The sequence below is a fragment of the Jaculus jaculus genome, chromosome 19 (genome assembly GCF_020740685.1).
Source record: "Jaculus jaculus isolate mJacJac1 chromosome 19, mJacJac1.mat.Y.cur, whole genome shotgun sequence".
NCBI classification, from domain to species: Eukaryota; Metazoa; Chordata; class Mammalia; order Rodentia; family Dipodidae; genus Jaculus; species Jaculus jaculus.
The window spans coordinates 54,838,317-54,864,760 of NC_059120.1; the positions used below are offsets into that span (position 1 = coordinate 54,838,317).

A 26,444-nucleotide genomic window follows, 5' to 3' on the forward strand; every position below is an offset into this window, starting at 1 on the left:
CATGTTTGACTTTCTAGGTCCCAAGTAAGCCATACGCACAGTGACACATGTGCACAAGGTCATACATGTTCACAAGGGGGCACATGTATCTTGAGTTTAATTGCAGTGGCTGGAGGCCCTGGCATACCAATTCTCTGTCTCCCATTAAAAAAAAAAAAAATTAAAAGCTGAGTGTGATGACACATGCCTTTAATCCCAGCACTTGGAAGGCAAAGATAGGAGGATCACTTTTTAAATTAAAAAAAAATGGGGCTGGAGAGATGGCTTAGTAGTTAAGGCACTTGCCTGCAAAGTCTAACCACCTAGGTTCAATTCCCCAGTACCCATGTAAAGCCAGATGCATAAAGAGGTGCATGCATCTGGAGTTCATTTACAGTAGCCAGAGGCCCTGGCACACCCATTCTCTCTGTCTCTCGTCCATCTCTTACAAATAAGTAAGTAAAATATTTTTAAAACATTATTTTGCAAAGCTGGGCATAGTGGTGCATGCCTTTAATCCCAGCACTCGGGAGGCAGAGGTAGGAGGATCGTCGTGAGTTCAAGGCCACCCTGAGACCCCATAGTGAATTCTAGGTCAGCCTGGGCTAAAGTGAGACCCTACCTCAAAAACGAAAAAAAAAAAAAATTATTTGCAAGCAAATGCAGCAAGAGAATGGGCACACCAAGGCCTCTAGCCACTGCAACCAAACTCCAAAAGCATGTGCCACCCCCTGCATCTGGCTTTATTTGGGTACTGAAGAATCAAACCGGGGTCCTAAGGCTTCAGAAGCAAGCACCTTAACCACTAAGCCATCTCTCCAGTTTTTTTTTTTTTTTTTAAGCTTTTATTTCATTTTATTTATTTGAGAGAGCGGCAAATGGAGAGAGAGAGAGAATGGGTTCACTAGGGCCTCCAGCCACTGCAAACGAACTCCAGACGCATGTGCCACCTTGTACTTCTGGCTTCCATAGATCCTTAGGAATTGAACCGAGGTCCTTTTGCTTTGTAGGCAAGTGCGTTAACCACCAAGCCATCTCTCCAGCCTTCTCTTCTTTTTCTTTTTTTTAAAGTTTATTTTTATTTATTTTAGAGAGAGAATAAGAATGGGTGCACTCTGTAAGAAAAAACTCCAGATGCATGTGCCACCCTGTGCATCTGGATTATGTGGGTACTGGGGAATCAAACCTGGACCTTCAGGCTTAGCAAGCAAGCTCCTTTAACCACTGAGCCGTCCCTCTAGCCCTTCTCTCCCTGTTTTCTTTAAAAAAAAAAGCAAATTGGGGGCTGCATAGATGGCTTACAGTTAAGGGCTTGCCTGTGAAGCCTGAAAGTGCATGTTTGAATCTCCAGGTCCCATGTAGCCAGATGCACAGTGACATAAGCATGCAATGTCATACATGTGCACAAGATGGTACACACATCTGGAGTTCGTTCACAGCAGATGAAAGGCCCTGATGCGCCCATTCTCTTTCTCTGTCTCTCTCTCAAAAATAAAATTAAAATGTCATCTGTCATTCTCCCTCTCTCTCTTGCTTTTCCTCTCTCTCTCAAATAAATAAAGAAAAGAAAAAAAATTTATATTATACATAAATAGATATATATAGATATGTCTCTCTGTCTGTCTATCTATCTATCTATCTATCTATCTATCTATCTATCTATCTATATAAAGCTGGGCATGGTGGTGCATGCCTTTAATTCCAGCACTAGGGAGGCAGAGATAGGAGGATTGCCATGAGTTTGAGGTCACCCTGAGACTACACAATGAATTCCAGGTCAGCCTGGGCTGTATACCTGAAAAAATAAACAAACAAAAAAATTGCCAACCAGTTTTCTCTATCAGGATATGTCCTGCCTGCCCTCTCTCAGTCTTACTTCTTCCTTGAGACAGTGAAAAAGACTTGGGAAGACATAGAAGACGTCTCCTGCCGAGACTTCATAGAGGAATATATCACTGCTTACCCTAACCGCCCCATGGTGCTGCTCAAGAGCGGCCAGCTGATCAAGACTGAGTGGGAAGGCACCTGGTGGAAGTCCCGAGTTGAGGAGGTGGATGGAAGCCTAGTCAAGATCCTCTTCCTGGTACTGTTCCTACCTAGAACCTGGAGGAAGGGGTTGGGTAAGAGTGAGGGTGGGCGTTAGGTGCAACACCGAGGTTGAGTTTATAGGTATTCCGTTACTTGCTGCTTCTTTACCTTCCTGATTTTTCTTACTATTTTGGACAAATTGTATTTTGAACATTTTTTTCCAGTGTCAATAGTTACTGCAAATAAAATCCATGAGAAAGAGAGAGAGAGTGTGTGTGTGAGAGATTTTAAAATCCATGAATTTAACTATGGGACTAATCACATGGATTTGATTTTTTTCTTTTCTTTTGGCAGACTCTCACTACTGACATGGAACTTATGTGAATGTATGTAGTCCAGGTTCACCTGAACCTCAGTGATCCTCCACCTCAGCCTCCCTAGTACTGGGCTACAGGCATGAGCAACCATGCCCAACTAGTTGTTTTTTTAAACATTTTTTTTTTGTTTTATTGACAGCTTCCATAATTATAGACACTAAACCATATTAATTCCCTCTCCTCCTCCACTTTCCCCTTTATAAATCCACTCTACATCATATCCCCTCCCCTTCTCAGTTAGTCTTTTTTATTTTGATGTCGTCATCTTCCTATTACGAAGGTCTTGTGTAGGTAGTGTCAGGCACTGTGAGGTCATGGATATCCAGGCCATTTTATGTGTCTGGAGGAGCACGTTGTAAGGAGTCCTACCCTTCCTTTGGCTCTTAACATCCTGTCTGCTACCTCTTCCACAGTGAGCCTTAGAAAGTGTAAGAGTGATGTTTTAGTGCTGAGCAATCCTCTGTCAGTTCTTCTCAGCACTATGGTGTCTTCTGTGTCATCCTAGAGATCACTTCCATTTGAAAAGAGAAGCTTCTCTGACCAAAAGTGAGAGTGGTATTAATACATGGGTATGGGGGCTGGAGAGATGGCTCAGTGGCTAAGACGTTTGCCTGTGAAGCCTAACAACCTAAGGTTGATTCCCCAGTACCCATGTAAAGCTAGATGCACAGTGGTAAATGCATCTGGAATTCATTTACAGTGACTGGAGCCCCTGGCGTACCCATTCTGTCTATTTCTTTGTCTCTCTTCAATCACTCTGTGCAAACAGATAAATATTTTTTTAAATTAATATACATATGTATGTATGTATGTATGAATGAATATTTTTTAAAGTGCTTATTGGGGCCAGAGTGATGGCTTAGTGGTTAAGGCGTTTTCCTGTGAAGCCAAAGGACCCAGGTTCTATTCCCCAAGACCCACATAAACCAGATGCACAGGGTGGTACATGTGTCTGGAGTTCATTTACAGTGGCTAAAGGCCCTGACACACCCATTCTCTCTCCTCTCTTTTCTGTCTACGTTTCTCTCTGCCTTTCTATCTCTCAGTAAATAAAATCAAAAATATTTTTAAAGTGCTTACAGAGCAGTTTGGTGAGCATAATATGTGCATTTAGCCAGATACCAGCAGACATTACACCCTTAGGGCTCATGACCACCCCCATTATAGGCTTTTAACTAGGTTCTCTGTACCATACATGTATTCCCTCCTCTGGAGTAGACCTCTAGTCCAATTAGAGAGTGGTTGATTTCCCCCATAACAGACATGCCACTATTGCAGCATGCCTGGTGGATTTATTTATTTATTTATTTATTTATTTATTTATTTATTTATTTGAAAGAGAGAGAGAGAGAGAGAGAGAGAAAGGCAAATAGAGAGAATGGATGTGCCAGGGCCTTCAGCCTCTGCAAATAAACTCCAGATGCATGCACCACATTGTGCATCTGGCTTACATGGGTCCTGGGGAATCAAACCTGGGTCCTTTGGCTTTGCAGGCAAGCACTACTTAACTGCTAAACCATTTCTCCAGCCCCCAGCTAGTAGATTTTTTTTTTTTTTTCCTAGCTACAATCACATAGTGTGTAAGCAAAAGAAAGAAAGAAGAAAGGAAACCTGTTCCTGTTCCGTTTGGGTGGAGTTAAGAGTTGTTTTTTTTTTTATTTTTATTTTTTGGTTTATTTTTATTTACTTATTTGAGAGGGACAGACAGAGAAAGAGGCAGAGAGAGAGAATGAGCACGCCAGGGCCTCCAGCCACTGCAGACGAATTCCAGATGCGTGCGCCCCCTTGTGCATCTGGCTAATGTGGGACTTGGGGAATGGAGCCTCGAACCGGGGTCCTTAGGCTTCACAGGCAAGCGCTTAACCGCTAAGCCATCTCTCCAGCCCAGGAGTTGAGAGTTTTTAAATATTTTTATTTATTTGAGAAAGAGGCAGAGACAGAGAGAGAGAGAATGGGCTTGACAGGGCCTCCAGCCACTGCAAAAGAACTCAAGATGTCTGCGCCACCTTGTGCCTCTGGCTTACATGGATCCTAGGGAATCAAACTTGGGTGCTTAGGTTTCATAGGTAAGCACCTTAACCACTAAGCCATCTGTTTAGCCCTAGAATTAACTTTTAGAACTATAATGGTATAAGCAAGAGGAATCATAGGACTGTAAATCTTAATTTTTAAGGCTGTTTTAACTCAGTCTTTTCTACTTGTTCTTTTCTCCCTTCTCATTTCCTTATTAGAATTATACTTTTCTCTGTGTTCTAACTGCTGTTTATTCCTAGAGCTTTAGAATTTATTTATCCTTTTTTGAGGTTTTTTGTTTTGTTTTTTAAGGTAGGGTCTCACTCTAGCCGAGGCTGACCTGGAATTCACTTGTAGTCTCAGGGTGGCCTTGAACTCATGATGATCCTCCTACCTCTGCCTCCCAAGTGCTGGGATTAAAGGTGTGTGCCACTTTTTTGAGGGTTTTTAAGACAGGGTCTCACTCTAGTCTAGGCTGACCTAGAATTCACTATGTAGTCTCAGGGTGGCCTCACATACCCAGCAGTTCTATTTCTGCCCCCTGAGTGCTGGAATTAAAGGCATTTACCACCCACCCCAGCTGCCTTTAGGGTTTTTTGTTGTTTTTTAAGAGAGGGTCTCACTTTGCCTGGCTTTTTGTTGTTGTTGTTATTTTCTAGGTAGGGTCTCACTCTAGTCCCAGCTGATCTGGAATTCACTATGGCGTCCCAGGCTGGCCTTGAACTCTCAGTGATTCTCTTACCTCCACCTCCCAAATGCTTGGGTTAAAGGTGTGCACTACCATGCCCAGCTTACTTTAGGATTTTTGTCCTTTCTCATACTTTATATAATATATATATATTTGTACAGTATATATACTTTATATTATATCTGTCTCCTCTGATTTATATTTTTTGCTGTTTTGTTTTGTTGGGTTTTTTTTGTATTGTTTTCTAGGTAAAATTTCACTATAGCACAGGCTCCCCTAGAAGTCATTCTGTAACCCCAGGCTTACCTGAAACTCACTGTTGCTCCAGTTTGTCCTTGAACTCACAGACTACCTCTGCCTTCTGAGTACTTCAATTAAAGGCCTGCACCACCAAGTTTTTCTTTAGGTTTTTGATACTGGTCATGGAACCTGGGGTACCACTTTATTGAATAGAGGAGGTTGGGAGAGTTCCCAAACATGGCTCATGGTCTATGTTCTTATATCCCATTTTTCTTTGCTCTCCTTTTCTGCCTGTCTCCCAGGATGACAAAAGATGTGAGTGGATCTACCGAGGCTCTACTCGGCTGGAACCCATGTTCAGTATGAAGACGTCCTCGGCCTCGACACTGGAGAAGAAGCAAGGAGGGCAGCTCAGGACCCGTCCAAATATGGGTATGTCATAGAAGATACTTAGGGGTGGGGACAGACAGGGCTGACCAGCTGAGGAAATTGTATAAAACAGTTGTCCTTTATTTACCATAATGGCACTACGAACTTATGGGCAAAAGGTTCTGTGCCCAAGTTTCCATTGTGGTGATAGATTTAGGGTACTGTCTCCACTCTGCTGTGGCTCTGAGTTCTTTCTTTCCTTTTTTTTTTTTTTTTTTTTTTTTAGTTTTTCAAGGTAGGGTCTTATTGTAGCCCAGGCCTTGAACTCACAGCAATCCTCTTACCTCTGCCTCCCAAGAGTGCTGGGATTAAAGGTGTGCACCACCATACCTGACTCTTTTTAAAAAAATATTTTATTTATTTATTTATTTATTTATTTATTTATTTATTTATTTATTTAAGAGAGAAAGAAAAAGCTGGCCATGATGGCACATGCCTTTAATCCCAGCACTCAGGAGGATCACTGTGAGTTCGAGGCCACCCTGGGAATACAGAGTGAATTCCTGGTCAGTGTGAGCTATAGTGAGACCCTACCTTGAAAAAAAAAAAAAAAGAGAGAGAGAGAGCGCAGATAGAGAATGGGCATGCTAGAACCTTTAGTCAGTGCAAACAAACTCCCAACACATGTGCATCTGGCTTTACATGGGTACTAGGGAACCGAACTTGGGTCCTTTGGCTTTGCAGGCAAGTACCATAACCACTAAGCCATCTCTGCAGCCCTGAGTTGTACTTAACAGTCACATAAGACCAGGTGTAATCCCAGCACTTGAGAGATACAGGTAGGAGGTTTAGGAGTTCAAGGCCATCCTTGGCTACATAGTGAGTTAGAGCCCAGCTGGGCTACATGACTTTACCACAAAAAATGAAATCTTTAAAACCAGCATATACTAGCATATCCTCCTGTTGGTATAAATGAGAGTCAATGATAGTGCCATTTACTACTTTTTTATTTTGCTCAAGTTGCTGATAGAGTGTGTGTTAATGAATGAATGCACTTGACCCAGCCATCTTCTCAGTGGTCAGTTTGCTTTTTCCTGTAGGTGCTGTGAGGAGTAAAGGCCCTGTTGTCCAGTACACACAGGATCTGACTAGTACCGGAACCCAGTTCAAGCCACTGGAGCCTCCACAGCCTTTAGCTTCATCTGCCCCACCTCTGTCCCCTCAGGCAGGTGACAATGAGTAAGTGTTACCCATGCTTTTTTCAGTAGTTTTTCTTGTCTTGCCATTTATTCTCTGCATTTACTATATGATCACTTCTCAAACCTCTGAATAGCTTGGAAAGCCAGCTTGCTCAGTCACGGAAGCAGGTAGCCAAAAAGAGTACGTCATTCCGGCCAGGATCTGTGGGCTCAGGTCATTCCTCTCCTACATCTCCCACACTTGGTGAAAATGCTCCTGGAGGGAAACCTGGGATCATCCAGACATACAGGTGAGAAAACCTCAGACTGTGAGCAGGTTGGCAACAAGAACTAAGTAGTTAATGGCTGAGGGGGAATTTCCTTGGCTCCTCGGGCCTTTACCTTCAAGTTACGAGTGTTGAGCTTGGTGGTACATGCCTTTAATCCCAGCACTAGCAAGGCTGAGTAGGAGGATTGCTGTGATTTCCTGGAAGAGTTATGACAGTGAAAAACTTCAACTTGAAAAGAAAGGTTTTTAACTATATGAATTTCTGAAAAATAAGAAATGAAAATATTTAAACTAGAAAATGTGTGCCTAGAAACTCACTGTCACCAGGAAGTCAGAACTTCTTAAACATTGTGTCATCATTGCTTCAATAGATGATATAATAGAAATGATATATAATAAAAAAGATACAATACATAAATATAACAGAAATGGTTTAGGCAGCTGGAGGGATAGTTGTACAATAAGTGGTCCTATTGCTTTCTGGTCTGATCTTTTGCATTTCATTTGCAGATCACCTTTGCCCACAACAACCAATGCCCCAGCACCTGCAGCCCCTCCAGGCCCTCCAGCCCCTCCAGCCCCTCCGACCTTCCATGGCATGCTTGAGCGGGCCCCAGCTGAGCCCTCCTACCGCGCCCCCATGGAGAAGCTTTTCTACCTACCTCATGTCTGCAGCTTCACTTGTTTGTCTCGGGTCAGACCTATGAGGAATGAACAGTACCGAGGCAAGAACCCTCTGTTAGTCCCACTGCTGTATGACTTCCGGAGAATGACAGCCCGGCGCCGTGTTAACCGCAAGATGGGTTTTCATGTTATATATAAGACTCCTTGTGGCCTCTGTCTTCGGACAATGCAGGAGATTGAACGCTACCTGTTTGAGACTGGTTGTGACTTCCTGTTTCTAGAGATGTTTTGCTTGGATCCATATGTTCTTGTAGACCGAAAGTTTCAGCCCTATAAGCCTTTTTATTATATTTTGGACATCACCTATGGCAAGGAAGATGTTCCTCTGTCCTGTGTTAATGAGATTGATACAACTCCTCCACCTCAGGTGGCCTACAGCAAGGAACGTATCCCGGGCAAGGGCGTTTTCATTAACACAGGCCCTGAATTTCTTGTTGGCTGTGACTGCAAGGATGGGTGTCGGGACAAGTGAGTTTTTTGGGGGCTGGGGGACAGGGACAGGAATCTCCATATCCAACTTGTTATGGTTGCCTTTCTTTTCACCACATACTTTGTCTCATATATATATAGTTTTCTTTTTAATGTTTTATTCTTATTTATTTAAATGAGAAAGAGGGAGAGAGAGAATGGGCATGCCAGGGCCTCCAGCCATTGCAGATGAACTCCAGATGCATATGCCACCTTGTGCATCTGGCTTATGTGGGCCCTGGAGGATCGAACCTGGGTCTTTTGGCTTTACAGGCAAGCACCTTAACTACTAAGCCATCTCTCCAGCCCCTAGTTTTATTATTATTTTTTAATTAGGATCTGACTCTAGCCCAGGCCAACCTGGATTTCATTATGTAGTCTCAGGGTATCCTTGAACTCACATAGATCCTCCTTTCTTTGCCTCCCAAGTGCTGGGATTAAAGGTGTGCCACCATGGCCAGCTGGTATTTACCTTTTTAGTTTTTGTTTCTTGGTTGGTTTTTTGAGATAGGATCTCACTCTGGCCCAGGCTGACCTGGAATTCACTATGGAGTCTTAGGGTGGCCTTGAACTCATGGCGATCCTCCTACCTCTGCCTCCCGAGTGCTGGGATTAAAGGCATGGGCCACCATGCCCGGCTTGTTCATTTTTTTTTTTTTATGAGAGAGAATTGACACATCAGGTCCTCCAGCCACTGCAGTCAAACTCCAGATCATGTCCCACCTTGTGCCCATGTGCAGCCTTGTACACTTGTATCAGCTTGTGCGTCTGGTTTAAGTGGGACCTGGAGGGTCGAACATGGGTCCTTAACCTCTAAGCTGTCTCTCCAGCCCCATTCTTTTAAAATATTTTTTAAAATTAATTTATTTGCAAGCAGAGAGAGGGGGAATGGAAACACCAGGGCCTCTAGCCACTGCCGACAAACTCCAGATGCAGATGTGTACACCACTTTGTGCATCTGGCTTTACGTGGTTACTGGGGAATTGAACCTAGGTTGTTAGGCTTTGCAGGCAAGTGCCTTAACCACAGAAACATCTTTCCAGTCCCATCTTGTTTTGATTTTACTTATTTATTCATTTATTTATTTGAGAGAAAGGCAGGACACAGAGAGAAAGAGGGAGAAAGAATGGGCACTCAAGGCCTCCAGCCACTGCAGATGAACTCAAGATGCATGCATCACCTTGTGCATGTGTCTTACGTGGGTACTGGGGAATTGAACCTGAGTCCTTAAGCTTTGCAGGCAAGTGCCTTAACCACTGAGCCATCTCTCCATGCATGCATCAACTTGTGCATCTGGCTTACGTGGGTACTGGGGAATGGAACCTAAGTCCTTAAGCTTCACAGGCAAGTGCCATAACCACTAAGCCAACTCTCCAGCCCCTCATCCTTTTGTTGTTGTTTTGGTGGTGGGGGGTGGGGTTTAGTGTGTGTGTGTGTGTGTGTGTGTGTGTCTGTTTTATTTATTTATTTATTTGACAGAGAAAAAGGGAGAGAGAGAGGATGGGTGTGGGTGTACCAGAGCCTCCAGCCACTGCAAATGAACTCCAGATGCATGCTCCCCCTTGTGTATCTGGTTAACATGGGTCCTGGGGAATCAAACCAAGGTCCTTTGGCTTGGCAGGCAAGCACCTTAATTGCTAAGCCATCTCTCCAGCCCTGAAGTGTATTTGTGTGTGTGTGTGTGTTGTTGTTGTTGTTGTTGTTGGACATGGTCTCATGTAGCTCAAGCTTGCCTGGAACTCACTGTGTGGTTTAAAATGACCTTGAGCTCCTGATTCTGGTGGCTCTCCCTCCTAAATCCTAGGATTACAGGTGACCTCTCCCTCCGGCTGCCCATCCTTTAGTACATGCTTTTGTACTAAGGAAAATCTGACTTCTTGTTATCACACCTTTCTTACTCAGGTCCAAGTGTGCCTGCCATCAGCTAACCATCCAGGCTACAGCCTGTACTCCCGGGGGCCAGGTCAACCCTAACTCTGGCTACCAGTACAAGAGGCTAGAAGAGTGTCTACCCACAGGGTAAGTAGTCTGCTTATTGGGGTTCCTCAGATGCTGAGGACCAGGTTTTTGTTTTTCTGTGCTTGTAGGAAATACCAGAAACCTAAAAATTGGGCTGGATGTGGTAATATACATGATAAAAGTCTTACCACCTTAACCACTCAGCCATGACTACAGCTACATGGACGTGGCGTAATACTTTCACTTTTTCTTTGTTTGTTTGTTTTTTGATGTAGAATCTTTGTTTTTCTAAGGCAGAGTCTCACTCTAGCCCAGGCTGACCTGGAACTTACTATGTAGTCTCAGGGTGGCCTTGAACTCATGGCGATTCTCCTACTTCTGCCTCCCAAATGCCGTGCACCACCACGCCTGCCCCCCCCCAAAAAAATTAGTATTTTATTTATTTATGAGAAAGAGGCAGATACATAGACAGAATCAGATGCTTGCTTTGGCAGCATATATGCTAAAATTACAGAGAAAGGGTATGTCAAGGCCTCTAGCCACTGCAAACAAACTCTAGAGACATGTGCCACCTTGTACATCTGTCTTTACATGGGTCCAGATAATTGAACCCAGGCCATTAGATTTTGTGAACAAACACCTTTAACCAACTGGCGAGCCTCTGTCCAGTTCTAGAATGACCTTAAACTCTTGATCCTCTTCCTCTACTTCCCAGGTGTTGGAATGGCCGGTGTCTATCACCATGCCCAGCTTTTAAAGAAAATAATTATTTATTATTTATTTTCTTTTTTTTTTCTTTTTGGTTTTTCGAGGTAGGGGCTCACTGTAGCTCAAGCTGACCTGGAATTCACTGTGTAGTCTCAGACCGGCCTCCAGCTGTCCGTGATCCTCATACCTCTGCCTCACTCACAAGTGCTGAGATTAAAGGTGTGCGCCACCACACCCAGCTTTTTGTTGTTGTTGTTGTTTTGAGGTAGGGTCTCACTCTAGCCCAGGCAGACCTGGAATTCACTGTGTAGTCTCAGGGTGGCCTTGAACTCACAAAGATCCTCCTACCTCTGCCTCCTGAGTACTGGGATTAAAGGCATGAGTCACCACGTGTGTATCTGGCTTATGTGTGTAATGGTGAATCAAACCTGGGTCCTCAGACTTTGCAGGCAAGTGCCTTAGCTGCTAAGTCATCTTTCTAATTGGCTGTTAATTCTTTCTGCCACCTCATTTACAATGCTCCCTGAGCCTTGGAGGGTGTGACAGAATGTCTAATATTTCAACACTTTGGTCTTTTGTTGTTGTTGTTTTCAAGGTAGTTCTCACTCTAGTTCAGGCTGACCTGGAATTCACTATGGGTCTCAGGGTAGCCTTGAACTCATGGCACTCCTCCTGTCTCTACCTCTGGAGTTCTGAGATTAAAGGCGTGCATCACCATGCCTGGCACTTTGGTCATTTTGGAGTCGTCCAATCTGAAAAGCCATCTGAAAAGAGAAGCTTCTCTAACTAAAAGTGAGAGTAGCATTAATATATGGGTATAAGCATAAATCTTTAGCGGGCAGTCTTGTTGAGTACAACACATCTATGTAGTCATCCAACAATAGGGCTTAGGGCCTCCTTAGCCACATAGGCTTTTAATTAGGTTTTCACTACCAGGCACAAATTCCTCCTGTGAAATGGGTGCATAGTCCAAAGAGCAGTTGTTTTCCCTCATAAGCAGACATGCCACCACTGTACTAGTAGGGATATCTAGCTTGGCTGGCCAGTCATAACGCTTGTAGGGCCCACAGCATTCCTTCTGCTGCCTCCCAAATGCTGGGATTAAAGGAGTGCACCACCATGCCCAGGTCACTTTTTAAAAATCTTTATTTATTTACTTTATATATGTGAGAGAGATAGAAAGAGAATGGGTGTGCCAGGACTTCCAGCTGCTGCAAACAAGTTCCAGATGCATGTGCCACCTTGTTCATATAGCTTCCATGGTTACTGAGGAATAGAACCCCTGTCCTTTGGCTTTGCAGGCAAGTGCCTTAACCACTAAGCCATCTTTTCAGCCCTAGCTTTTTCTTTTTTTCTTTTTTCTTTTTTTTTGTCTTTCGAGATAAGGTCTTAACTCTAGCTCAGGCTGACCTGGAATTCATTATGTAGTTTCAGTTTGGCCTCAAACTTACGGTGATCCTCCTACCTCTGCCTCCCAAATGCTGGGATTAAAGGCATGCGCCACCACACCCAGTTCCCCAGCTCAGGGCTGGACAGATATCATAGTGGTTAAGGCACTTACCTGTGAATCCTAAGGACCCATGTTTAACTCTCCAGATCCCATGTAAGCCTGACACACAAAGGTGATGCAGGTGCAAGGTCTCACATACCCACTAGGTGGCGCAAGCATGTGGAGTTTGATTGCAGTGGCTGAGGCCCTGGTGTGCCAGTTTTGTCTCTTTGAAATGAAAAAATAAGTTGTTAAAAACAAAAATAGCTGGGTGTGGGAGGCAGAGGTAGGAGGATTGTTGTGAGTTCATGGCCACTCTGAGACAACAGAGTGAATTCTAGGTCAGCCTGGGGTACAGCCAGACCCTACCTCAAAAAACAAAACAAAACAGAACAACAACAACAAAAAGACAAAGTAAAAGTTAAGAATGTGGCCTGGTATGGTGGCTCATGCCTTTAATCCCAATAATCGGGAGGCAGAGGTAGGAGGATTTCCCTGGGCACTCTGAGACTACATTGTGAATTCCAGATCAGCCTAGGCCAGAGCAAGACCCTACCTCAAATAAAAAAGAAAGAAAAGGAATTCACATTCTTTTTTATTTTATTTTTTTGGTTTGTTATTTATTTTGGTTTTTCGAGGTAGGTAGGGTCTTGCTCTAGCCCAGGCTGATCTGGAATTCATGGTGTAGTCTCAGAGTGGGCTCTGCCTCCCGCTTACTGGCATGCGCCACCACACCCGGCTAGAATACAAATTTTTTAAAATATTTTATTTATTTATTTATTTGAGAGAGAGATGTATACAGAAATAGGCAGAGTGAGAGGATGGGCATACCAGGGCCTCCAGCCACTGCAGATGAACTCCAGATGTGTGAGCCTTCTTTTGCATCTGGATTATGTGGGTCCTGGGGAGTCAAACCTGGGTCCTTTGGCTTTGCAGCCAAGTGCCTTAACAGCCAAGACATCTCTCCAGCCCCTAGAATATGAATTCTTTGTAGTAGAGATTTTGACTTTTTCATTGTTGGATTCCCAGTACCTGGCACAACTCTTACCATTTAATGAAAATCAACTTTTTCCTTAAAAAAAAAAAAAAATCCTGGGCTGCAGAGATGGCTTAGTGGTTAAGGTGCTTGCCTACAAACCCTAATGACAGGTTCAATTTCTCAGGACCCACGTAAACCAGATGCACAAGGTGGTGCATGCGTCTGGAGTTCGTTTGTAGTGGCTGGATGCCCTGGTGTGTCCATTCTCCCTCTTTCTCGCAAATAAAAAATAATAATAATTTTTTTAAATCCCACAAACATTGCAGTCTTCCTGTCCTTTTATTTCCTTTCAGTGTCTAATATTGGCTTCTGCATTTCTTATCTTATGCAGCTCTTTCTCCAAATTAAGATAATCTACATAAACTATGTCTGCATTCTTCATTCGCATCATGATTTGCTTCCTTCTCCAGGTGGTAGGCATCCAGGCACTCAATATCGTGCACTGGTCTGGAGAGATGACTTAGCAGTTAAGGCACTTGCCTGCGAAGCCTGAGGACCCAGTTCAGTTCTCCAGTACCCACATAAGCCAGATGCACAAGGTGGCTCATGCATCTGGAGTTCATTTACAATGGCTGGGGCCTCTGGCATGACCATTCTCTCTCTCTCAAATAATAAATTAAATTAATCCTTAAAAAATATATGCGCTGTATCACTGTGAACATCTTTATAAATCCCTTTCTCCCTTCTGAATTACTTCCTTGGTCTGTATTTCCAGGTGAGTCAGAGTATATATATATATAGACCATTCTGTGATTCCACTCAGGCAACTTCTTTATCCATGACATGTTTTGTAGATTGCTAGTGCTATAGTGAGTGTGTCATCGCTCCAGTGATTGTGTTGTCATTGATTGTAATCTAATTCCCCAGGGTTTATGAGTGTAACAAACGCTGCAAATGTGACCCAAACATGTGCACAAATCGGTTGGTCCAGCATGGACTGCAGGTTCGGCTACAGCTATTTAAGACACAGAACAAAGGCTGGGGCATTCGCTGCCTAGATGACATCGCCAAAGGCTCCTTCGTCTGCATTTATGCAGGTTGGTGATGAAATAATGGTCACTCCGTGAGGTTGGGACACGGTAGGAGGATCGCTATGCATTCCAGGCCACGCTGAGACTATATAGTGAGTTCCAGGTCAACCTGGGCTAGCATGAGACTCTGCCTTGAAAAACTGAAAGAAAGAAAAAAAGAAGAAATTGCTAGAAGCCAGGTGTGGTGGTGCATACTTTTAATCCCAGCACTTTGTTTTTTTGTTTTTAATTTATTTATTTATTTATTTGAGAGCGACAGACACAGAGAGAAAGACAGATAGAGGGAGAGAGAGAGAATGGGCGCGCCAGGGCTTCCATCCACTGCAAACAAACTCCAGACCCCTTGTGCATCTGGCTAACGTGGGACCTGGAGAACCGAGCCTCGAACCGGGGTCCTTAGGCTTCACAGGCAAGCGCTTAACCGCTAAGCCATCTCTCCAGCCCTAATCCCAGCACTTTGGAGGCAGGGGTAGGAGTATCATTGTGAGTTCAAGGCCAGCCTGGGACGACAGCATTGCACAGAGTTAGTTCCAGGTGGGCCTAGGAGAGAGTGAGACCCTACCTCAGTAAAACCAAGAACGAAATGAACAATTAAGTGCTGGAAACATGCCTGCAATATAAGCAGTAGAGAGGAGGAATCCCAAAGATCAAGAATTGGAGGCTAGCCTGGGCTACATAGCCAGGCACTGCCTCAGAAATTAAAAAAGTAAAGTACTTGGTGAGTGGAAGAATAGCTTAGAAATAGAGTGTGTGCTTAGCATGCAGGACACCCTCAGTTGACTCCTTAATGCTATAAAATTTAAAAGTAAACTGCTTGATAATTGAAGTGGGAATAAGAGGAGAATAGGGTTTCTCTACAAAGGGCATCATGAAGTGACAGCTGTTTAAGTGGACTTGAGAGGGACAGAGGTACTTCTTAAAGGGACAGCACTTTATACATTGGTATTTCAGAGACATGAATTAGATAGAGCCTTAGGTATCATTTTCACCCATATACTAACGTAGAGATTTTTTTTTTTCAGTACAGCAGGGAATTCTAAGCAAACAGGAAATAGAAAAGTTTCCAAAGAGCCAAATTTTTGTCATTGAGATAGATAAAACCCAAAGGTGCTTTCATCACAGACAGACAGACTGCTGTGCTGCTGGTGGAGGGGTATTGATGAAACGATCCCTATAATTTCCCAAAGGTCTCCATAACCCTAGAAAACCTTGACCTCTCTTCATTCTCAGGCAAAATCCTGACTGATGACTTTGCAGACAAGGAAGGCCTGGAAATGGGTGATGAGTACTTTGCAAATCTGGACCATATTGAGAGCGTGGAGAACTTCAAGGAAGGGTATGAGAGTGATGTCCCTAGTTCCTCTGACAGCAGTGGGGTAGACTTGAAGGACCAGGAAGATGGCAACAGTGGCACAGAGGACCCTGAAGAGTCCAATGACGACAGCTCGGACGACAACTTCTGCAAGGACGAGGACTTCAGCACCAGCTCAGTGTGGCGCAGCTACGCCACCCGAAGGCAGACCCGGGGCCAGAAGGAAAATGGACTGTCTGAGATGGCTTCCAAGGACCCCCGCCCCCCAGACCTGGGGCCCCCACATACTCCTATGCTTCCTGCAATCCCTGTAGGAGGCTGCAATCCCCCTTCCTCTGAAGAGACACCCAAGAACAAAGTGGCCTCCTGGCTGAGCTGCAATAGTGTCAGCGAAGGTGGCTTTGCTGACTCTGACAGCCGCTCATCCTTCAAGACCAGTGAAGGTGGGGGAGGTCGGGGGGAAGCAGAGAAGGCCTCTACCTCAGGGTTGAGCATTAAGGATGAAGGGGATATCAAGCACTTGAAGAAAGAGGTAAGAAATGCTGAAAGCTCGTGATAGTGACTGACTTATTTTTATCTCCCACTCCTGGCCCCCCCAACCTCCTCCAAAAAAGAGCCAAGGTCATGCTTATAATCCCAGCACTCAGGAGGCTGAGGATCACCATGAATGAGTTCAGGGACAGCCTAAAGGTACAAAGTGGATTTCAGGTCGCCTTGACCAGAATGAAACCCTACTTCAAAAACAAACAAACAAACAAAATATTAAGTCCTAATTCAGAAAGTACAAAAACAGTATCTGGTGATGGTTGTTTGAGCTGGCAAGTCCCAGGACGTCATATGCCAAGAGACAGGGAACACGTTTGTTAAGAATAGTGGCTTTTAACTTAGTGCAAACTGGGTGTGGGGGCACATGTCTGTAATGCCAGCACTCTGGAGGCTTAAGCTCGGTGATTTCCTGGAGACCACCCTGGGGTGCAGAACGAGCCCTTTAGCTGTTGTGGCAGTTTGTGCTTGCAGTTTCAGCACTCAGGGTGGCTGAGGTAGAGGGTGCCAGTAAGTTTGAGGCCATCCTGGGGCCACAGAGTGAGTTCTAGCTCAGCCTTGGCTAGGGACTCACGATAGCCTGTGCTGACCTGGAATTCACTATGTAGTCTCAGGCTGTCCTCAAATTCACGGTGACCCTCCTACCTCTGCCCCCCAAGTGCTGGGATTAAAGGCAGATGCCACCATGCCCAGCCATCGACAAGTGAGTTTCTTAAGTGGCATTTCAAGCTGTCTAAATTGCTTGTTTCTGCTAAAGGAGAAAAATTGATTTCAGATGTGGGCATAATTATACATGCCTATCATCCCAGCTGGTAGGAGGGTTGAAACATGAAAATCACTTGATCCCAAGAGTGTGAGGACAGCCTGGATAACCCCATCTCAAAACCAGGCAAAAATAAGAATTGATTTCAAGTGGCTTCCAGCCACTGCACATGAACTCCAGACACATGCAGCACCACCCTGTGGTTCTGGCATATGAGTCCCGAGGAATCGAACTTGGGTCCTTTGGCTTTGCAGGCAAGTGCTCTAACCATTAAGCCATCTCTCCAGCCCAAGTATATGGTTTTGTGTTGATTTTATTAACTGCTTTTTGAGACAAGAGTCTCATTACATTAGGTCGCCCTGAAATGTGCTATATCTATCAAGTGTATCTTTAATGATGTTGAAACATTCCACATTGCAATTGGTGAAACTCTTGGATGCATCCAACACTGTATTCATGTGGAAGAGCCCTTGCTGGGGGCATTGAGTGATGAGAATATGATTGGTGCTGATGCCTTGCATCCTGATTTCCCCACACCCCACTTAAGACATGTACTGCTTTATATTGTTGTCTTCAGACATTATTTGAAATTAAGTCGGGCGTGGTGGCACACACCTTTAATCCCAGCCTTCTGGAGGCACAGGTAGGAAAATCAAGGTCAACCTGGGCTAGAGTGAGAAAAATTATTTGAAATACATTCTAATTGTTGGGTGTGTTCCTTGGGCCATGAGAGCATTAACTCTTTCCTTGCTCTTTTCTAGGACCCTGATGACCGAAACAAGATGTCAATGTAAGTCCTTGTTTTTTTGACTTAGTTTCTAAGTCTGCCTTCTCCTTTCAAGCCTACGAAGGAAGCCTGTGAAACAACCAGTAACCTGACTTCCTCTCCTCCCATCAGAGGTATTGAAAGCTCTCGGAATTACGGCTACAACCCCTCTCCGGTGAAACCTGAAGGGCTTCGGCGCCCACCTAGTAAGACTAGCATGCATCAGAGCCGGCGGCTCATGGCCTCTCTGCAGTCCAACCTCGATGTAAGTGGCCTTCTCAAACTGTGCCTCACCCTGCCTTGTTTTATTGAGTCCAAGTCAAGGAACAGTCCCAGTCACCAAGTCCTTTACTATATTTACTGTTGGGTCTCTTTTTGCTTCTTTGATCTTGACTTCCTGCCTTGTTTTTTCCTCCAATCTAATCTTCCTCTTGCCCAGCCTAAACCTGTTTGGCCAAATCATGGATAACAACAGGAATTTGCAGCAGCCTTTCATTTGTGCTTCTCCCTTCTTCTGTTGCCCCAGGACGTGCTGACACTGTCCAGCAGCACAGAAAGTGAGGGGGAAAGTGGAGCCAGCAGAAAGCCCACTGCTGGTCAAACTTCAGCCACAGCAGTTGACAGCGATGACATCCAGACCATCTCCTCTGGCTCTGAAGGCGATGACTTTGAGGACAAGAAGAACATGTCTGGTAATCTGGAAAAAATTGGGGGAGTGGCAGGAAAAACCAGTAGGAAAATAGAGGAAATGTTTTTTTATTTATTGCAAGCTAGAAAGACAGAGAAAGAGAATGGGTGCACAAGAGCCTCTGCCACCGTAAACGAACTCCAGATGCATGTACCTCTTGGTGCATCTGTCTCTACATGGGTACTGGGGAATCGAACCCAGGTTATCAGGCTTATAGGCAAGTGCCTTATCTGTTGAGCCATCTCTCCAGCCTCAAGTTTTTTTTTGTTTTTTGTATTTTGTTTTTAAAGAAGGAGAAATAGCTGGATATGGTGGCATATGCCTTTAATCCCAGCACTCTGGAAGCAGAGGTAGGAGGATCACTGTGAGTCCAAGGCCACCCTGAGACTACATAGTGAGTTCCAGGTCAGCCTGAGCTAGAGTGAGACACTACCCCAAAAGACCAAATGCAAAATAATGGGCTCAGTGGTTAAAAGCACTTGCTTATAAAACCTCCCGATCCACGTTCCATTCCCCAGTCGTGGGTTGGGATGAGTCCTAACCCTATTTTTCTTTGCTGTCCACTGTCCAGGTCCAATGAAACGCCAAGTGGCAGTAAAATCAACTCGAGGCTTTGCTCTTAAATCAACCCATGGGATTGCTATTAAATCAACCAACATGGCTTCTGTGGACAAGGGGGAGAGTGCACCTATTCGTAAGAACACACGCCAGTTCTATGACGGTGAAGAGTCCTGCTACATCATTGATGCCAAGCTTGAAGGCAACCTAGGCCGCTACCTCAATGTGAGACCCTCCCCCATGCAGGGCTCATTGACCTCAGATTTCCAGTTCTTTTCTTAAATTGATTTCAAAGAATCCTTTAAAACATCTCTTCTATTATGTATAATGGGGATGGGGGCCAGATACCCTTTTTTATTATTTTTTTCTAACCCTGCTCACAAAGCTAGATTCTGTTTCTCTGGGTCTAAGCTACCCCTGTCTTTAAACTTACAGCACAGTTGCAGCCCCAACCTGTTTGTCCAGAATGTCTTCGTGGATACCCATGATCTTCGCTTCCCCTGGGTGGCCTTCTTTGCCAGCAAGTAAGTGAGGTCAGGAGGAGGAATAATTAAGGAGGGGCAAGTACCAGGGGCTGAAGAGATGGCTTAATGGTTAAGGCGTTTGCCTGCAAAGCCAAAGGACCTCAGTTCAATTCCTCAGGATCCACATAAGCCAGATGCACAAGGGGTCACATGCATCTGGAGTTCATTTGCAGTGGCTGGAAGCCCTGGTGTACCCGTTCTCTCTCTCCCTCTTTGTCTCAAATAAATAAAAATGTTAAAAAAAAAAAAGCAAAAACAAAAAATTAAATTTGCAATTAAAATTGCAAGTACCCACTGTGGTCCAGTTCCACTTTAATTAACATGCCCATTTTTTAAATTCTTCAGGAGAATCCGGGCTGGAACAGAACTTACTTGGGACTACAACTATGAGGTGGGCAGTGTGGAAGGCAAGGAGCTGCTGTGCTGCTGTGGGGCCATTGAATGCAGAGGGCGTCTTCTTTAGAAGAGAGCCTGCCTCACCTTCATAACCCTCCAAGGCTCCTCTCCTCAGGAACTCATTGGTGAACTCTGACCCCCAGCCTCTGGTCTAGCTACACCCCAGCTCCTAGTAAGACAGCAGTGGGGGTTCTGGATCAGGAGAGCTCTTCCAAAGTGGTGCTAGCAGGAGAGTCCCTTCTTGACTTTCCCAGACCCTGGAGTGGGGAAGACTACCACTCGAACCCAGACCTGAGGCCCTCTCATCCGTACTTGTCACGTGTTCATGATTCAAGTAGACGGTATTCCTGCAACACGGTTTCTTGAAAGACTTTTAATAAAGAGATAAATATTGTGAATTAAGCCGGGCGTGATGGCACACGCCTTTAATCCCAGCACTTGGGAGGCAGAGGTAGGAGGATAACTGTGAGTTCGAGGCCAGCCTAAGACTACAGTGTGAGATCTGGGTCAGCCTGGGCTAAAGTGAGACCCTACCTCAAAAAAAAAGCAAAGATTGTGACTTGGCCTCTCTCCTGTCTCCGTTCCTCACTGTGGGGATGTTTCTTCCCCGTTCCCAGTGGGCAGCTGTCACTAGACTTGTACCTTCTCTTTTTAATTTGTTACGTGAAATTTTAAAAAGAAATTGCCATATAGCTATAAGGAAAGCATAAGAAAAACTACCTTAGTTTAGTTAGTTGTTCCTCTTTTTCAAGTTCTTAACAGTCTTGACACATTGTCCATGTTTTATTTAACCTTTAATATATTTTAATTAAAAAAAAAAAACATTAACAGTACATTTTGGTCTGAAATGGTCCCTCGCCGAAATGCCAGGCACTAGCTGTAATTCTGGCTTTAAAACCGAAACTCCAAATACTTAATAAATAAAAATTAGAACTAGTTGCCATCCCACTCCAAACCATCTAGTTTAGAGACAAGGAAAGGGAAGAGGCCAGAGAAAGGAGGCAGTAAGGTCTTGGGACTGTGGCTTCAGGGCAGCCAAGCTGTCCCCAGGACAGTGCCCATGTTTTGGCAGAGGTAGGGTAAGGGTCATATACACCCTCCTACACTCAATTCACTTGTGTCTTAGGAGGGAAAGGGTTAAAAAGCTCAGCTTTGGTTTCTGGCCCAAGTTAGGGAGCTTAGAAAGGTGACGGCTTGGTCCAGCTTTGGCAGAATGGGGCCCACAAATGGGAAGGTAAGGCACGACCCTGGCTTCAGTCAGGGAGTCAGAGGCAAACAGGTCAACTCTTAATAAGGAATGTGAGTTGTGACCCAGCCCTCAGCTGAGGAAGAGTTTCGGAAGCAATGGAAGGGCAGTCAGCACGGAGGGGAAAGTGAGACCACGCCCTCTTGCAGGATCGAACCAGCCTCTGAACTGGGGGTCGGCTGCTTAGTTTGGTTTAAAGGCAACTGGGTGACAAAGAAGGACAGAGGACAGAATTGTCTCTCCCTTCCTCCCCAGAGCTTAAAGTGACCCTACAGGGAAGGCTGGCTAGTTTCTTGGCTTGATACGTTAACACGGGAGGCAGCTAGGACAATGGATCAGTCATTCTTACGATGATTGTTACTGAGGATGGGATGGCCATTGGCCAGGGGCCGGCTCTTTGCCCCTCCCCCAGCTGTGGCCTCCTCCCCCTCTGAGCTCTCAGTTTCTTCCCGGTCACTTCGTTCATCTTCTACAAGCTGTGGGAAAGGGGTAAGACAGGTTAGATGGTGCCCACAAACTCCTAGGACCTCTTAGTCTTAAGGTCTGCTGTCGTGGCAGGGAGTTTGGGGGGGTTCTAGAGTTGGGAGGAGTAAGTAAGGTCTGCAGAGGTTGACAAGCTGGCTGTGGTGGTGCATGCCTTTAACTGCAGCAGAGGCAGAGGTAAGATCACTGTGAGTTTGAGGCCAGCCCAGGACTACCAAGTGAGTTCCAGGGCAGCCTGGGCTAGAGCGAGACCCTCCTTCAGAAAACAAAACAAGCCTTTACCTTTCCAGTTACGAACTTATGGGCCATGCGCAAAATGAGGCAAGCCCAGAAGATGTGCAGGGTCTGCAGCACCCCCATCATGATGTTGAAGAAGTAATAGCCAAAGAAAGCAGGGTAGAGCTCCAGCGGGTACATCAGGGTACAGTGAAGCACCCTGCGGGTTCAAGAGAACGGACAGGGCGGTAAACACGGAACACGCACTTAGGTCAACACGGGGGGGGGGGGGGGGGGGACCGCCTGGCTGGCTACTCACCAGAAGGGCAGGATCACCAGTCGAGTGATGATGAAAACAATGGCGAAGAGGATGAAGAGGCTATTGCATGTGTGCTTCCATCCCGCGTAGTTGAACATCTTGGCTGACTGCATAAATAGCCCCCGTCCGTCACTGTGGGCTCCTGACTCTCCCACGTACGCGAATACGCACACCTGGTTAGCACTGGCCCTGTGCCCCTCCCACCTGGGCACCAGGAGTGTCAGTACCCTCTCGTCCCCTCCAGACAGGGGCAGAAGAACCTGCACCGGGGGCCTGTGTGCTGAGGAAGCCTGACCTCCAGCAGGTAGTCGGAAGAGTCGTGCAGGGCCATGATGAGCGTCCCAGCCCGGACGTAGTTGGCCATCCAGGAGAAGCTGATGAGAATGATGGTGGCCACGTGGTGGATGACCTGTTCCTTGAAGTCCTGAAGGAAAGATGCAGGTTCCAGGGGGCTTTTCCCTCTTCCCCACTCTTCTTTCTTTCTTCCCCTCACCTCTTGTTCCCCAAATCTCAGCAGCTCTGTCCCAAGCCTCCAGAAGTCAAAGGAAAGGCTGTTCATCCCAGGGCCGCATTTGGTCCTTGGGCTTAACTGCAGGTTCTTCACCCACCTTCCGCTTGACGTCAGAAGCAATGCTGAAGAGCAAGGACCAGTAGAAGGAAAGTTCAATCATGTAGTACCAGTACTGGGACGGGAGGACGCTCTGGGGAGGAGAGAGGGGCGAGGGACCTATCATGTAGTGCCAGCGCTGGGACGGGAGGATGCCCTGGGGAGAAGAGAGGGGCAAGGACCTAGGGCAGAGAGGGTGAGGAGCTCCCCTGTCCAAACATAACCCTTTATCCCCTCAACTTAATTCTCAGTTCTCTTAGCCCTCTGCCTCGTATTCAAGAAACTCTTCACAAGGGTACATGCGTGTCTTAGCCCACTCTTGGCGTATAGGCCCTTCTTCATACCTGTATGGGATATCCCTCCCAAACTTTCCTCAGGTCATAGAACCAGGGCTTCTGCAGAGAGAGAATCGGGTTAAAAGAGGAAGGACCCAAATTCTGCGGCTTGATCTCACCGTGGCAGAGAACGTACTCCCACCTCTCAGTAATGCCCACTCACATCCACAATGACAGCCATGCCGACGACAAAGGTAACCAGGTAAAATGTGAATCTCCAGCTGCAGAAGGAAGCAGAGTTGGCGAGGTGGGATGGACGGCTACCCGCAGCGCACCCCCGGTGCCCCCAGACACCCTCTCAAGACACCAGCGGTTCAGAACATCCCCTCAGCTGCCCCTACCTGGCTTCCCGGAACTTCTTAAGGACACTGGGCCGGTCCTGGTTGCGACGGCGGCGGAACCAGCGTTCTACCTGGCGGCCCGAGAGCCCGCTCTGCCGAGACAAAAGCTCTACCTCCCCCTGGGTGTAGGGAAGTCATTACATCCTCAAAATCAAGAGTTCTCCCCCCTCCCCCCCTCCGCTCTTTCCCGTGCCACCATCTACCATCTCTTCACCCTCTGGGGGCTGGCAGCCAAGCCCTATCCTCTCCTCTCCCCTCCCTGCCACAGCTCAGGACAAACAGCCGCAGCTCCTACCTGCTTGGGCTGCTTGCCTCGGGTCTGGTAGAAGTGCTCCAAGGTGGCATTGGGGGGCGCTCGAAGCCGAGTCTTCTCTTTGATATTCAGAAGGGTGGCCAGTGGTGTAGCCACGTACCTGGGGAAGGGACGTGAGGGGTTCAGGCTCTCTTGAAGCACACCCTCCCCCGCCCCTAAGCTGGCAAGGGAAAGGACTGCAAACTCGGGCAACTTTATTCTGGGCCTCAGTTTCCCATGTTTTCTGGCACACACTCCCCCCTCCCTCTAGGCCCCTGGGCTGCGGGCAGCTGACAAAGCTGCCTGTGTTGACCAGCGGCCAGGCGAGGAGGCAGGCGGAGGATGAGAACAAATAACCATTGAAGGAAAGAGCTGCGGATGCTGAGTCCTCGGGAAGACAGGGGTGCCCTGGGACACAGTGGGTAGAGAATTGGGTAGCCAGAACACTGGGGCACAGAGCCAAACATGAAGAGACCAACACTTCAGTTCAAAAGACTAGCTGGCAGGGCCAGCCACTGGTGGTGGCGCATGCCTTTAATCCCAGTGCCGGGGAGACAGAGGTAGGAGGGTCGCCGTGAGTTCGAGGCCACAGACTGAATTTCAGGTCAGTTCGTGCTAGACTGAAACCCTACCTGGGGAGGGGGGCCCGGGGGGTGGGGAGACGAGCTGACAATTAAGGAAGGTAACTCAGGTATGCTCACAGTTCAAAGAAGTATCGGACGATGAGGAAGACCAAGGCCAGGGGTAGTGTGACATAGAGGTCTGAGGGTTTGGCGTAGACGCGTCCATCCCGGTCCTGCAGATCGGCCCAGGTCAGGTTCACGGGCAGCCACAGCCGTTCCCACCAGAAGTAATCATACAAGGCCTGGAGCATCCTGCGTGAGGAGGGGAAGTCGCTCTGCAGGGGAGAGAGGAAGGAAAGGCGCCTTGGTGTGTCACAAGCAATGCAGCAGTGACTCAGGCCTCCGATTCTGGTCCAGGCTATATAGCCTGGGAACAAACTGGTTTCCTCATCCGTCCGTGGTAGCTTTCCAGTTTTCGTAGTTATTGTTCGGAGCAACCTTAGGTAATGATGACACCACACAGCCTAATTCCCCGAAATAAAGAACTCTCTTTACTTCTTATCATCTCTATCTTTTGCTATCTCAACCTGGAGGACTTGCAGGACCTGGCCCCAGAAGTTGATGTCAAATTCCGGCAAAGTCAGAAGCACCTTAGCTAAACTCTACACTCAAGCCAACTTACACTTAAAACCTGCTTGGGAGTAGAGGGCAGGGGAAGGGCCTAAAACCGTGTTGCAGGGCCAGGGCCAAGCCATTCCTCAGCTTCCCTACAAGTCACTGTGGCAGCAAGCAAATGCGTAGGGGGAGCAAAACAAATAACGCAGCACTCCAGAAGAGTCCATGAATGTCACATCACAGCTCCACACAAGGCTGACCCTCCACACCACTCCACACAAATAAGGCAGAAAAAAAAAAAAAAAAAGCCACTAGCTGCAAGCCTCCGTTCAAAAAGAAAAATGAGGGCTGGAGAGATGGCTTAGCGGTTAAGCGCTTGCCTATGAAGCCTAACAACCCCGGTTCGAGGCTCGGTTCTCCAGGACCCACGTTAGCCAGATGCACAAGGGGGCGCACGCATCTGGAGTTCGTTTGCAGAGGCTGGAAGCCCTGGCGCGCCCCATTCTCTCTCTCTTCCTCTATCTGTCTTTCTCTCTGTGTCTGTCGCTCTCAAATAAATAAATAAAAATTTAATAAAAAAAAAAAGAAAAATGAAGCCTCGCACCTTTAATCCCAAGACTTGGGAGGCAGGCAGAGGTAGGAGAATCGCCATGAGTTCTAGGGCACCCTGAAGACTACAAAGTGAACTTAGGTGGGCCTAGGCTAGAGCAAGATCCTACCTCAGAAAAAAAAAGAAAAAGAAAGAAAGTGAAGGCAAGCCAGGTGTGGTGACGCACGCCTTTTATCTCAGCACTTGGGAGGCAGAGGTAGGAGGGTCGCCGTGAGTTCGAGGCCACCCTGAGACTCCATAGTAAATTCCAGGTCAGCCTGAGCTACAGTGAGACCCTACCTGGGAGGATGCGAGGGAGGGGAAGCGACAAGCTACGGAGTGCGGGATAGGAGAGGGAATTCAAACAGTAGACTCGGGCATCTGGTAAAACTGAGCTATCTCTCTTTTGCCTACTTGCACGTGCATGCCCAAGTGTATATGGCCGCACTAGGGTCTCTTTCCACACCTGGCATAGGGCCACGTTTTACATCAGGCATTATGTGGATGCTGGGGAATTCCTTCTAACTGCTGAGCAGCTCCCAAGTCTTTGGTCACTTTGAGACAAGGTCTCACTTTGTAGCCCAATGAGCTAGTTTTTTATGGTTTTAAATTATACAACTCCCCCCACCCAACAATGGAAAAAAAAAATTGCCAGGTGTGGTGGCACACACTTTTAATCCCAGCATGTAGGAGGCAGAGGTAGGAGGATCACTGTGAGTTCAAGGTCAACTTGAACTAAAGAGAGACCC

The 26,444-nt window shown here is 46.4% G+C and overlaps 2 protein-coding genes across 3 annotated transcripts in view; one reads left to right on the top strand and one right to left on the bottom strand.

Annotated features, from left to right (window-relative positions):
* The window catches only part of Setdb1 (SET domain bifurcated histone lysine methyltransferase 1), a 35,328-nt gene extending 14,837 nt beyond the window's left edge, over positions 1–20,491 (top strand). For both annotated transcript variants that reach the window (XM_045137956.1, XM_045137957.1), the window contains exons 9-22: positions 1,872–2,062; positions 5,628–5,757; positions 6,795–6,933; positions 7,028–7,183; positions 7,672–8,313; positions 10,216–10,332; positions 14,376–14,545; positions 15,770–16,383; positions 17,919–17,947; positions 18,056–18,188; positions 18,450–18,615; positions 19,183–19,394; positions 19,605–19,693; positions 20,039–20,491. In XM_045137956.1, coding sequence (XP_044993891.1) covers positions 1,872–2,062; positions 5,628–5,757; positions 6,795–6,933; positions 7,028–7,183; positions 7,672–8,313; positions 10,216–10,332; positions 14,376–14,545; positions 15,770–16,383; positions 17,919–17,947; positions 18,056–18,188; positions 18,450–18,615; positions 19,183–19,394; positions 19,605–19,693; positions 20,039–20,156 — 2,906 coding nt within the window. In that variant the 3' untranslated portion in view covers positions 20,157–20,491. The remainder of the gene's footprint in view (positions 1–1,871; positions 2,063–5,627; positions 5,758–6,794; positions 6,934–7,027; positions 7,184–7,671; positions 8,314–10,215; positions 10,333–14,375; positions 14,546–15,769; positions 16,384–17,918; positions 17,948–18,055; positions 18,189–18,449; positions 18,616–19,182; positions 19,395–19,604; positions 19,694–20,038) is intronic.
* On the bottom strand, positions 20,448–24,844 carry Cers2 (ceramide synthase 2). The gene is made up of 10 exons (XM_004667140.2): positions 24,630–24,844; positions 23,932–24,049; positions 23,637–23,755; positions 23,459–23,516; positions 23,305–23,355; positions 22,962–23,054; positions 22,649–22,777; positions 22,354–22,460; positions 22,101–22,254; positions 20,448–21,811 (listed from the first exon to the last, which is right to left on the bottom strand). Exons 1-10 carry the CDS (start codon positions 24,800–24,802, stop codon positions 21,671–21,673), a joined length of 1,143 nt encoding a protein of 380 aa, XP_004667197.1. The 5' UTR covers positions 24,803–24,844; the 3' UTR covers positions 20,448–21,670.
* Positions 24,845–26,444: the final 1,600 nt, after the last annotated feature.